This window comes from Sapajus apella, unplaced genomic scaffold, assembly GCF_009761245.1.
Source record: "Sapajus apella isolate SASKATOON/1434 unplaced genomic scaffold, GSC_monkey_1.0 scaffold225, whole genome shotgun sequence".
Lineage (NCBI taxonomy): Eukaryota > Metazoa > Chordata > Mammalia > Primates > Cebidae > Sapajus > Sapajus apella.
In genome coordinates, this window is record NW_022437165.1 from 81,249 (window position 1) to 92,965 (window position 11,717).

Below are 11,717 nucleotides of genomic sequence, written 5' to 3' on the forward strand. Positions count from 1 at the left end.
GGAGTTTGAGACCAGACTGGGCAACGTGGCAAGTCCCCATCTCTATCAAAAATACAAAAAAATAGCCAGATGTGGAGGTGTGTACCTGTGGTTTAGCTATTCAGAAGGCTGAGGCAAGAGGATCACTTCAGCCCAGGAGGTTAGGGCTGCAGCAAGCCGTGATTACACTGCTGCACAACATCCTGGGTTACAGGGCAAGACCTATTCTATAAAAAATCAAAAATATAATAATAAGAAGAAAAAATGGCTGGGCACAGTGGGTCACACCTATAACCCAACATTTTTGTGGCCTGGATGGGTAGATCACTTGAGTTCAGGAGTTCGAAACCAGAATGAGAAACATGGTTAAGCCTCATATCTATCGAAAATACAAAAGCTTAGCCAGGCATGTTGGTGTCCAACTTGGTCCCAGCTACTCAAGAGAGTCTGTTGGAGGGTCGTCTGAGCCCAGGAAATGGACACTGCATCAAGGCATGACCACACCCCTCCACTGCAGCCTTGGTGACAGAGTGAGACTTGATCTCAGGAAAAAAAAAGAAAAGAAAAGAAAAGAAAAATGGACTGGGCACAGTGGCTCATGCTTGTAACCCAGCACTTTGGGAGGCTGAGGTGGGCAGATCATTTGGATTCACAAGTTTGAGACCACACTGGGAAACATGGCAAAACCCAATCTCTACCAAAAATTCCAAAAAAAAAAATAGCCAAGTGCGGTGGTGTGCACCTGTGGTCTCAGCTATTCAAGAGGCTGAGGTGGGAGGATCACTTGAGCCTAGGAGGTTGCGCCACAGTACTCCAGCCTGGGTAACAGAGTAGGACCTAATGTTAAACACAACAAAACAAAACAAAAGAAACAAAAAGAAAAATGGACTGGGCACTGTGGTTCACACATGTGACCCAGCATTTGTGTATTTTTGGTAAAGATGACGGTTTTTTTCCTTTCTTCTTTTCTTTCTTTCTTTCATTCTTCCTTTCTTTCCTTCCCTTTCCTCTTTCTTTCCTTTCTCTGTTTCTCTCTTCTCTCTTTCTCTCTTTCTGTCTCTTTTTTTAAAGATTAGGTCTCATTCTGTTACTCGCTGGAGAGCTCTGGCCCTACTCAGAAACATTCACTGGCTTGGACGACTCCTTCTTAGCAAGAGTTGGGGTTGCATGCAAGGTCCCCCTCTGAGCAGATAACCCAACTTTTTGTCCCAGTCTGCCCTTCCCAGCTCATCTGTCAATCCCTAAGGCTTTGCAGCAGCCAGCCCCACCAGGCCCTCAGAGCACTGAAGCCTCACCTCCCTCCCCAAAGGCAGGACACCAATCCACTTCTGCACCTCCAGCAGACGTTCAGAGTCTTGGGTCAGTGCCATGGCGTGGCTGTGGAAAGCCAGGGGCAGGGGAGTCAGGGTGGAAGTGAGAGGAGGACGGAGGGACACGATCCGGATCTAGAGCCTGGTGGAAATGGACTTAGTCCTCTCCATGTCTATCACCACTCTTGAGGCCCAAGCCCCTACTGCCCTGCCTGGTTCACCGCACGATCCAACTTGGCTGCTTGCTCCTGGTCTCTCCCCACCAAAGCACCCTTCACACTGCTTCCTGCTCCATATTTCCAAGACTGCTTTTGCAATTCCACTTCTCAATTCCACTCCTGTTTAAAAATGTTTTTAGTGACTTGCAGCTTGCCTACAGTAGTATGAAGTCTAAAGTTACTAAATTGTTGTTCAAAATCTTCTACAACCAGACCCCGACTAACCACCAAATGCTATCACCTTCTATTCCTTCAATGGTGCTTCTTAAAGTGGAAGATTCTTACCCTAGGAGTGCGCATGGGTGGGATGGGGTTTGAAGCAATAAGGTAAAACCTGGTGTATCTTCATTCTAGAGGTGTCGATTTAACAGACAACAATTACTTTAAAACATTGTTTTTATCCTAAAACAAACATAGCTGTTATATGGTAGAATGTAACATTTACAATAATTTCAAAATTAAGGCTTTAAAGGCCTTCTCAGTTCTGTAAATGCACTGACTACCCTGATACCCCAGCAAAACTGAAGCTGTAGGCTGCTCTGGGCTGGAGCAGGTGCCATGAGTGTGTGTCAAAGCAGCTGGACTTATCAGGGAAGGTCAAGGAAGGCTGCCTGGAGGAGGTGATGTTTCTGCCACGATCTTAGAGTTGACTGGGAGCTGGTGAGGTGAGGGGAAAGAGAATTACAGGCACAGGACAGCATGTCCAAAGGCCTGAGGTGTTGTAGAGAAAGTCCCTGCTGGGGTCTGAGATGGATACAGCTTGCTGCATGAGGGGCAAGGAGAGGACAGCAGCCCACCATGGCTCCTAAGGCTTCCAACTCATAGCTTGGGTTGAGGGTACTGACACCCTTCCTCCTTTCTCTGCACGTTTTCCCATGCACAGACGTGAGCAGCTGTGGGAGGCTGGGCCTGGGGTTTGCCTGGGAGGGTGGGTAGTTTCTGAAGAAGCAACACCTCAGCTCAACATTCCCAAAATTCACCCCTTATTTTCCCTTCAAAACCTCCTCCTCTGGGGCTAGGCACAGTGGCTCATGCCTGTGCCTTTCGGAGGCTGAGGTGGGCAGATCACTTGAGGCCAAGAGTTTGAGACCAGCCTGGCCAACACGGTGAAACCCAGTCTCTATATAAAAATAATAAAACAACAACCACAACAAAACCCTCGTGGCTTCTCATGGCTTCCACATCTCAATGAATGGCAACTCCTTCTTTCCAGGCTCTCAGGTGAAAACTCTTAATTTGTTTAGATGGGTGGTAGCAGTGGAGGAGCTGAGAAGTGATCGGGTCCTGCACATCTCATGGTTTGTTTAAACACCCGTTTCCTCTGCCTGGAGAAAAGCACTCCCCCCGCCACAACAGTCACATGGCCAATCCTCTCACTCCTGGCAATGCTTTGCTCAAATGCCCTCAATGGCCACCCTTTTAAAAATTGTCACCACCCACACCCCACATTCCCTATCCCCTTTACCTAGGTCTCCTGCTGCTTCTCCTGTAGCACTCACTAATTCTGGGATGCCATCTAATTTACTTATTCATCCCATTTACTCTTTGGTGTTGGTCTCCCTCCTCTAGAATGTATGCCCTATGAGGACAGGGAATTGGTCTGTTTGTTTCTAGATGTATCCCAACCACCTGGAACGATTCCTGGCATATGCTACGTACTCAGTAAGTATTTGTGGGTGAACAATACAGTCAGGCTCAGGGCTTGGATGGGTATGCACTGAGACAACCGACAGGACTGGAAATTCAGTAGGGTGAAGCAGGTGCTTTGGGGTGGCCCAGCCACAGGTCCTGGGCAGCAGGGAGATTATTTACCTAGGAGACGATGGAGGTGGGCATCCCTCTCACTCACCTCCCTAAAAGCCTCCCTGTTGCTTCTGATTTCAGATGTGTTCTCTGGATCACCTTCTCAGCTTCCTTGCCTTTTGACTACGGTTTTCAACTGTTTGCTCGTGTTCTGTCTTAGCCTTGCCTCAGCCCTTTCCCTGCTCTGGAACTTGTTTCAAATTAGATCTACCAGATGTTGATGCTGGAGGAAATCAAAGAAGACGTCACTTACATTTTTAGTTTGGAACTAAAATTGTGCTTTGAGGACTTCTTCCTCCCTGCGCTTCTCACTAAACAAATACTGCTACTGTCAAATTCCTTGATTACCTTCCCCTTTCCACCAAGCACAAAACCGGCTACTTGGAGCTGTGAATTTAAAGAAAGGGCCCAGAACAGGATACATTACTGGAGAACAGCACACCCTGGAGTACCCCAGCATCCTCTCCAGGGCTTGCTCAGAACACACTTCCCATGCCCAGGAGCCCAGGCCCTAATCTGAGAATAGTGAGTTCAGATAAAAGCACCAAAGCAGGAGGAAAGGGGTGGAAGCAATCTACAGGGTCCCCATTCTCCCCAGCCTTCTTCCCACATCAGCAGCAAAGGATTCTCTCAGGAAGAGGCAAAGAGACAGGAAGATGACAAGATGAAGTTTAAGGGCCCATTCTCTGTAGGAGTTTGCTTTGCCTGGGAGGTGAGAGGAGTTAACTGATGACAGAAAGGTTAAACTGCTGGGAACGAAAGAAAAAAAAAACACAGAAATAGGCAGGTCTAGGATCCTCTACTCACCACACACACCCTTCATCAGCCCACTTCCCTCTGCAAAGGAGCTGTTTCACTAACGTAGCCAGTGGCCCTGGGTGACTAACCCAGCCGGTGGCCCTGGGTGACTCATGTCCTCCAGAGCAAACCTGGACCCCTGCCTGCAGCTCCCTAGTCCCTCAGAACACTCCTCTCCAGCTGCTGTCATCCATCAGTGAACAGGGAAGAGGAGTGCACAGGCCCTGCACTCGATAAGGGAAGAAGTCATGGGTAGGTGGTGTAAGGGTTACACAAAGAGGACTTGACTGGATGGCAGGACTCCCACACCTGTCAGGACCCTCCACTGGAATTAGCATGCTGGAAGGCAAGCTCTACCCATGGAGAAGGAGGCCACAGCTGCCACCCTGCTGTCTCCACCACCCTGCTGCCTCCACCTCCCCACACAGGACCCACATGAACAACCAAGGGCCATGAGTGCCCTTTTCATACACAAGACACAGTCAACACATTCCCAGGCCCACACAGACTCACCAAAGAGCCCTCGGACCCAAACATTGCCAGACAAAGGACTGGGGAGAGCCCCTTGTCCCCTGTACTCCAGTCACTGCTCCCCTCCACTTTCCCCTGCCAGCCAGTGGTTTGCATTAGACCTGGAAGGCACTCGCTCCCACCTCTTCGTGCCATTCCTGCTAGTTCCCAGGCCAACCTTTACCCAATTCCAGAGAGGCTTGGGGAAAGCTGCCCACCTCCTCATCTCTCTACCACGTGAGGAGCTAAGCTGGTTACCAGGTTCCAGACCCAGAGTCCAAATGCCAGCTGAGTTCCCAAGTCTCCTGCTTTTGCCCTGGGCCAGCTCTGCCTCTCCTGATTCTCCAAAGGGAGGGTTCTCAGGCCTAAATTCCTAAACAAGCATATGGAGCATCCAGCACTAGATAAAAAGTGGGTAGTCCTTCTCTCTTCCCTCACAGTGCAAACTGGGCAAAGTCCTGTGATTTCAGGCCACCAGCCAGAAATTCCTAGGAAAAAGGGACACAACAGCCCATTCCCATCCTTCTGGAAACATTAAAGTTAACCTCCAACCCAGGGCCAATCCCCAATAGCCACAGACCTGGGACCCAGACTCCATGGGCCCAGGGCATCGCTCTTGTGTTCTCCCCCAGCCCCAACTCCTCCACTCTGTATTGAAGGCTTTCTGTCTCCAAAATCATGGTGAGACTGAAGCTGCATGCATTCGGCAGCGCCTACTCACCTGTAAAAGCTTAGGTGTTGCATTAAAAGACTTCAAGTCCTGTGGCCCATGAACTGGCCACTCCTCTCATCATTTTCCCTGGTCACCTACCTCCGTATTCCACGTTCTTCCAGGCCCCATGCAGTCTCACTATATAATCAGACCTGGGAGCCCCAACCCCATAAGCTTTACACATCAGCAAGGGGATATTCCTAACCCGCTGGCCACCCAGAATCCTCCAGTATTTCGGAAACCACTCTGGGTCTTCCCATGGAGATACAAAATTCCTTGAATGTGGGTTAGTGGTTGCAAAATTTCTGTCACTGGTGTGGGGATAGCAGAGTTACGCAAGGGGGCTGGAAGAGAGGGAAATGAGAAGCCAATGATGGCATAGTAAAGAGCTGGAGGTAATGCTCCGCCCACAACACACACACATTTGTACTGGGAAATTGTTTAAAAAGGGGGCCTACACTAGAGCAGTTGGGTGATGGATGGCTCAGGGAACCTCACCGTGCCAGCAGAGTAGGAAAAAGACACAGGCCAAGGCTGAGGAATCTTAAGACCACAGAACAGTTTGGTATCAACCATCATCATCAACAAACCACTATTTATTAAGTTCTTTACAGACATTATCTCTAACTCTTACATCAACCTTGAAAGGCAGGCATTATTATCTCAACTTGCAGGGGTGGCCACTGATGCTCTGAGAGCTGAAGTAACTTGTCCAAAACCACAGAGTGTGAGTGGCAGAGCCAGAGTCCAAACTCTCATCCCCCTCATCCCAGCTTGTGCTCACATGTCTACGATGCCACGTTAAAACAGAAAGAGCCCTGGGCTACTCATGTAACCTCTCTAGGTCTTAGTCTCTTACAGAGAGTCCTTAATGACCTGTAAGCGTTCTTCTAACTCCTCTATACATCTGTGGAACTCCCAGAGGGGCCGAAAGTGCAGGAGAAGAAAGTATCATCCTTCCAGGGGTGGGTGACGTGGCACGAGGGCTCTCACCTCCCCCATTTTTGTAGCATAGGGAAACCTCCAGACATTGCCTAGGCCAATGATCTCCCCAGCCACTGACAGCACAAACTCCATCTTGTTGTTCCAGTGCCCCTGCTCCAGGGTGCCATCTTCCTCCTTCTTTTCCATGACTGGATACACTGGTTTTGTCTCTCCATTACTGGTTGTGCCTGAGACCCTGCTATCCATCCCACCTGGAAAACAAATGGGATGCTTGGTTACTGGTGGGAACCCCAGAAGTAAAGCCCTCCTCCTACTTTTACCAACAAATCCATAAGGGAATGAATGCGCTGGAAGAGGTGAATTTCCACTCGCTTCCCTGTAGACCCAGGCCCTCCTTAGCATCTCTCACTGGTAAAACTGGGTGACAGCTGCTACTGAGAATATATATTCCTTTCCTGTTTCAGGAAGAAAGGGTTGGTACTGAAGGACAGCCTTCACTTCCACTATAAGGCCCTCTTGGGTTGAGATTTGTGGCCCCTGTGCTGTCTAAGTTCTCCCTGCTGCCCTGCGGTCAGCCTCGTCGGGATTTGCATGAGCTTCAGTCTCTTCACTATATGCTGGGGAACATTGAAAGGATGGGATATTACATGTGCTCAAAGCCACCAATTTCCCTTGCAGGAATTTACCCTAAGGAAATAACTGTGACTGTGAGTAAAAGGTGTAGCATTAGGATATTTATTGTTTGTAACAGCAAAAAATCAGAAAGTACATAAATGGTCAAAAATGACAGGTATGTTGATAAATTATGGCACGGTCACATAATGGACATACAATCATTAAAACCTGTGTTACAGAAATAGGTATTCAACACAAAAGGAGGTTCACAATATATACTAAAAGCAGTACATACAGTATGATCACACTTGACAAATATTTTATAAAGTATTTATAGGCACAGAACAATTGGGATGTCCATCAAAATGTTTCTCTTTCAGCAGTTGGATTATAGGAACATTTCCTTATCTATATTTTCTACATTTACATCAAACAATATGTTTTACTTTTGTCATATAAAAATGAAAGCCAGTTTTAAAAAAAATCCTGTCAAAGGATTGGGAGAAGGTGAGTGGAAAGAGGAACTGTGAAGAAAATGAGGTGGTATGTCTAAGCACTCCTTCTATGTCTTTCTGAAATCAACACAAGGGAAGGATGAACCATGTGCTCTTTTTCTTTTCTGGTGCTGACAAATGCAGGTGTCTGTGACGGTAGAGAAGATGACATAAAATCAAAAGTCACAGTTTCAACCATTCACTGTCAGAAATGGCCCATTCCAGGCCACTACTGGGAGTGAGGATGGCTGGATGTGGCGCCCATTTAGTCAGCAACTACTATAGGCTAGGCACTTCACATACATTCCTTTCATTGCATTCTCACTACAACCCTGAGATGTAAGCATTATTACCTCCACTTTATAAATAAGGAGGTTGCAGCTCAGAGAGTTTAAATAAAGTGACGGCTGCTGCCATGTAGCTAGTAAATTGCACAGCCAGGACTTCCACCCACTCTGCCCCTGCTCTTTCAGTTCCATCCCTTTGACTACATTGGCTGTGTAGTTTCAGTGGTGTGTCTACTCTAAGCATCTTCTAATGACTCTGACTTGATTTTGCACAGTGGCCCCTCTCCTGGAGAAGCAGGCAGATGGACTTTTTTCTAAGCCTCAAGTAAAATTCATGTTAACAGAACTTTCTCAGCAGTAACTTCTTATGGCCACAGACTCTCCTGTGGCTCTGACTCAGAAAGTTAGAAAGTCAGAGAGCAGCAGGCATCTATTTTTATTTGATAAATTAGGGAATGAGCTCCAAAGATTGCGGACTACAAAGGAGAAATCCAAGTAACTGGTTCTAAGAAGGCTCCTCGGTCCTTTTGGGAAGGTTGTCTAAGGTACTGATTGTGCTGGTCTCCCCTCCCTTTACCAGCTGATGGAACTCTCCCAGCGATGGAAAGTCTTCCCTTCTCCATCCTCCCAGACCCTATGAGAAACAGTAGCCCTTTTCTGGCTCCCTCAGCCTCATTAGAGTTGCTTCTCAGAGGTAGCATGTTGTGTCTGAAAGGCTACGAGCTGTAGAGCAGATGAGACCAGGTTCAAACTTTAGTTTTTCTCATACCAATGCCTGACTTCAGGGAAATTAATGAATGGCTCTGAGCCTTAGTTTGCTCATCTGTAAAAGTGGAGATGATAGATAGAATGCACTTAGATATAAGAATTAAATGAGGAAATGTACATATATATATACATATGCACTTAATAGAATAACAGGTACTCAAATTTTCATTTTCTTTCAGTCCTGTCAAAGAGTTGATCATTGTCTCATTTCTCAGAGAAGAAAGACTTTGTTTTCTGGGAGTTAAATCCAATGGTCTTTCCTCTCAACTTAGGACTCTCTTTTTCCAAATCACATTGTCCCTTAAGTCAATAGCCATCCAAGTTTCAGACTCAAGAAAATAGCATACAGTCTTTGCATTTGCACACATAAATGTCAGAAGTATATTTTCTAGGAGAGGATTAAAAAAAAATTATTTGGTTGTATGTCCTATGGACCCCACCAACCTGCAGTCTGAGACCCAGAAACAGAAGAAAAAAAGAGAAGAAAACATTTCGAACCCTAGTTGAAGTTTCTGCCAGAGGTCCAGTCAGGGGAGAAGAATTATCTAAGGTGGAAGGGGAAGGTGCTGTTTATTTAAGTGTGGTTCCAGAACGCCTCTGCGGCACTTGTAATTCTAAACTTGGCCCAACCCACATTCCACCCTTGTGCCTCCCCTCCCCTTTTCTGCCCACCCCTCGGCCACTGGACAATGCACACAGGAGTGATTTTGCAGTCTGGGGAGTGCACACACCCTGGCAGGTCTGGCCACTTGTCGTAAGCTTATGAAGCATGCGGTCTTTCCCCGAACTCATGTGCTCTTCCCACTTGGTGACCTCAAGGTCTCTCTGGAGGGCTCCTATCTCCCACCCCTGTCTCCAACACAAGTGCTCCTCTCAATCCAAGAACAGGTGTCCCTTTGGTCAGGTCCTGTGTAGATTAATTTAAAAATACATTTATCTGATCGTTTTGCAGCTTGTAATGTGGAGTGGACAATGATTTGGGAAAAAGAGAGATATATTACAGAACTCTGAGATGTCAGAAAAACCTCCCAAACACACACATTTATGCACATATGGAGAAAGTCTGAAAAAACATCTTCACTAAACAGTTAATAGTAGTTACATTTGCAGAGTGGAACTGAGATCAGGAGATGGCAGTAGGGAGATACTTTTCTCCACTCTATCAATATTGTTTGGATTTTAAAATAATATGCTAGCCCTTAAAAATATTTGTAACTCAATAGAGAAAGTTAAGTGCCAATGTTTAAAATAAAGCAAAGCCTGAAATCTGTCATAAGTGAAGGAGCTGGCAGTGAGCACGAGGTAGAGGTCATCCAGGGAGCTTCGTTTTCCTGCAGAACAGCCCACGGAGCAGCTGTGAGAGCAGTTGATCCAGGCTGGAGTCTAGAACAGGGCAGGGTCCCAGCTCAGCCACATGCACAGTGCATGTAGTGGAAACCTGCTCATGCTTGACACTGGAGAATATGGGGTCTGAGTCCTGCGTATGTCACTTTCTAGCCTGAGATTTCCGGAGATGATGAGTAATTGTAAATCATGGGACTTATTCACCCTTAAGGGATTATTCACAGTGAGCAGGGAAGTCTTCTTGAAGGAGATAGGACTGAGAGACCCCTGAGCAAAGCTGGGCTCTGGCCAGACTGTGAGAATGAGTTGGGTCGGGGATGTGGCAATGAGTGAGGTTATAGAGACATCTTGAGATGACAGAGAGGTGAGGAAAGGAAGATGTATGGGGGAGTCTAAGGCAGTTTCCATTTCCTCAATCCCTCATCTAACTCTATGGCATGGGGTAGGGGCAGGGAAACATTGCATGGTAATACATGGAAAGCTTCCCAGAAGCTTCTTGGAAATTACTATTCTTATGTTTCAGCTGCCCCTGTTCCTCTCCTCTTTCAACCTTTCATCTGTTAGACTGAGCTGTGTAAAGCAATAAACCAAAAGCATCCTGAGACAGGCTACAAACTCATGTTAAAAAAAGACCATCTTCAAAGCAATGCTACTGACTTCCATTTTTACTTATCATTGAGTGGTACTTGCTAATGGCCTACAAAGCATTATAAACTTTGGCATTTGTAATCTGAAATTACCAGATAACTGGTGTTTTCTCAGATACCATTCAGCCTTTGGCAATGTTGCACAGCCCTTCTGTGTCTTCACATACGCAAACAGTCGCAATTTCCAGTTTTCAGGAAAGTCTGTCAGTGATAAGGACTTCATCAGGCTTACCCTGAGTTGGCTGTGAGTTGCTGCTCTTGTATTAAGGAACGTTGGCTTTACTTACCAACCCTTTTGTTTTTACATAGCTGCTGCCATGTTACCATTTTGACTACTATTTTATTCCTCTCCAAATCTTTGTTATCCCCAATTTCTTTTTCCGCTATAAAGTGGGAATAGCTATGGTAGGTTTTCTATTCTGCTTACGTTGACAAAAGTTAAAGAAAATAGAAAATAGCTTCACAACCACTGATAGATAAATGTTGGTGACAGTCCCTCACGACTTCCTGTCTGGGGTTCAGCACAAATCAGGCATGACTAGCCTTGCATCTACCTCACGTTGCCATCGTCCTTTGGTCTGCTGGGTGCAAAGTCAAGAACCCTAAAAACAGGTAACACCACAATCAGTATTTAAGAGTTCTTACTCAAGAGGTTGCATACATTTTAAGACTCACTAGAGACTGTTAGTGAGGATGACTGAAGGCTGCGCTTCCAGGATTGTATAAAACAAAGTGAATCGTGCAAAAAGCAGGCCTAGGAGGTCCTGACCTGTACCAAGTTGATTCCAGGTATATTTAAATGATAGTACACCATGATACACTCTCCCAAAACATATTTTACTCTACTAGGAGTGGAATAATATTCTTCTCTTCTTCCATTACAAATACTACTCCCTATAAAAAGTTAGCAAATATCAGATATCAAACCTTACAAATTAACCAGTTATGACAGTCAAAAACACAGGTCAATAGATCACTCTGGAGTTTAAAATTAAAATCTGGAAAATTGATAGGTCAGTGGCAGGTGCCAAGCAAACTCTGACCCTTCTCATGACAGTATGGTTACAGGAGGCTAGGGAGGGACTGTAGTTTGGTGACTTTAAGTCTTGGACTTACAGTTAACAATAAAGTGACTTGTGCCTTTTATGTTTGAAGGCTGGTTGTGGTAGTTTTTACAGCTAATGTCATGGCAGACAAGAACATTTCAGATGAAAAGAGCCACTCTCCCTCACCTCAATACAAAGGTTGATCTTTTCATTGGCATAAGGAGCCACTTAAAACCATGAG

The 11,717-nt window shown here is 46.1% G+C and overlaps 1 protein-coding gene across 1 annotated transcript; it reads right to left on the minus strand.

Moving 5' to 3' along the window:
- Nucleotides 1–6,281: 6,281 nt before the first annotated feature.
- Nucleotides 6,282–6,521, minus strand: LOC116544642 (sodium- and chloride-dependent GABA transporter 2-like). The gene has a single exon (XM_032271183.1). The coding sequence runs from the start codon at nt 6,519–6,521 to the stop codon at nt 6,282–6,284; it is 240 nt and encodes a 79-aa protein (XP_032127074.1).
- Nucleotides 6,522–11,717: the final 5,196 nt, after the last annotated feature.

Coding starts and splice junctions, on each gene's coding strand:
- LOC116544642 (XM_032271183.1), bottom strand. CDS start 6,521: ATGGATAGCAGGGTCTCAGGCACAACCAGTAATGGAGAGACAAAACCA.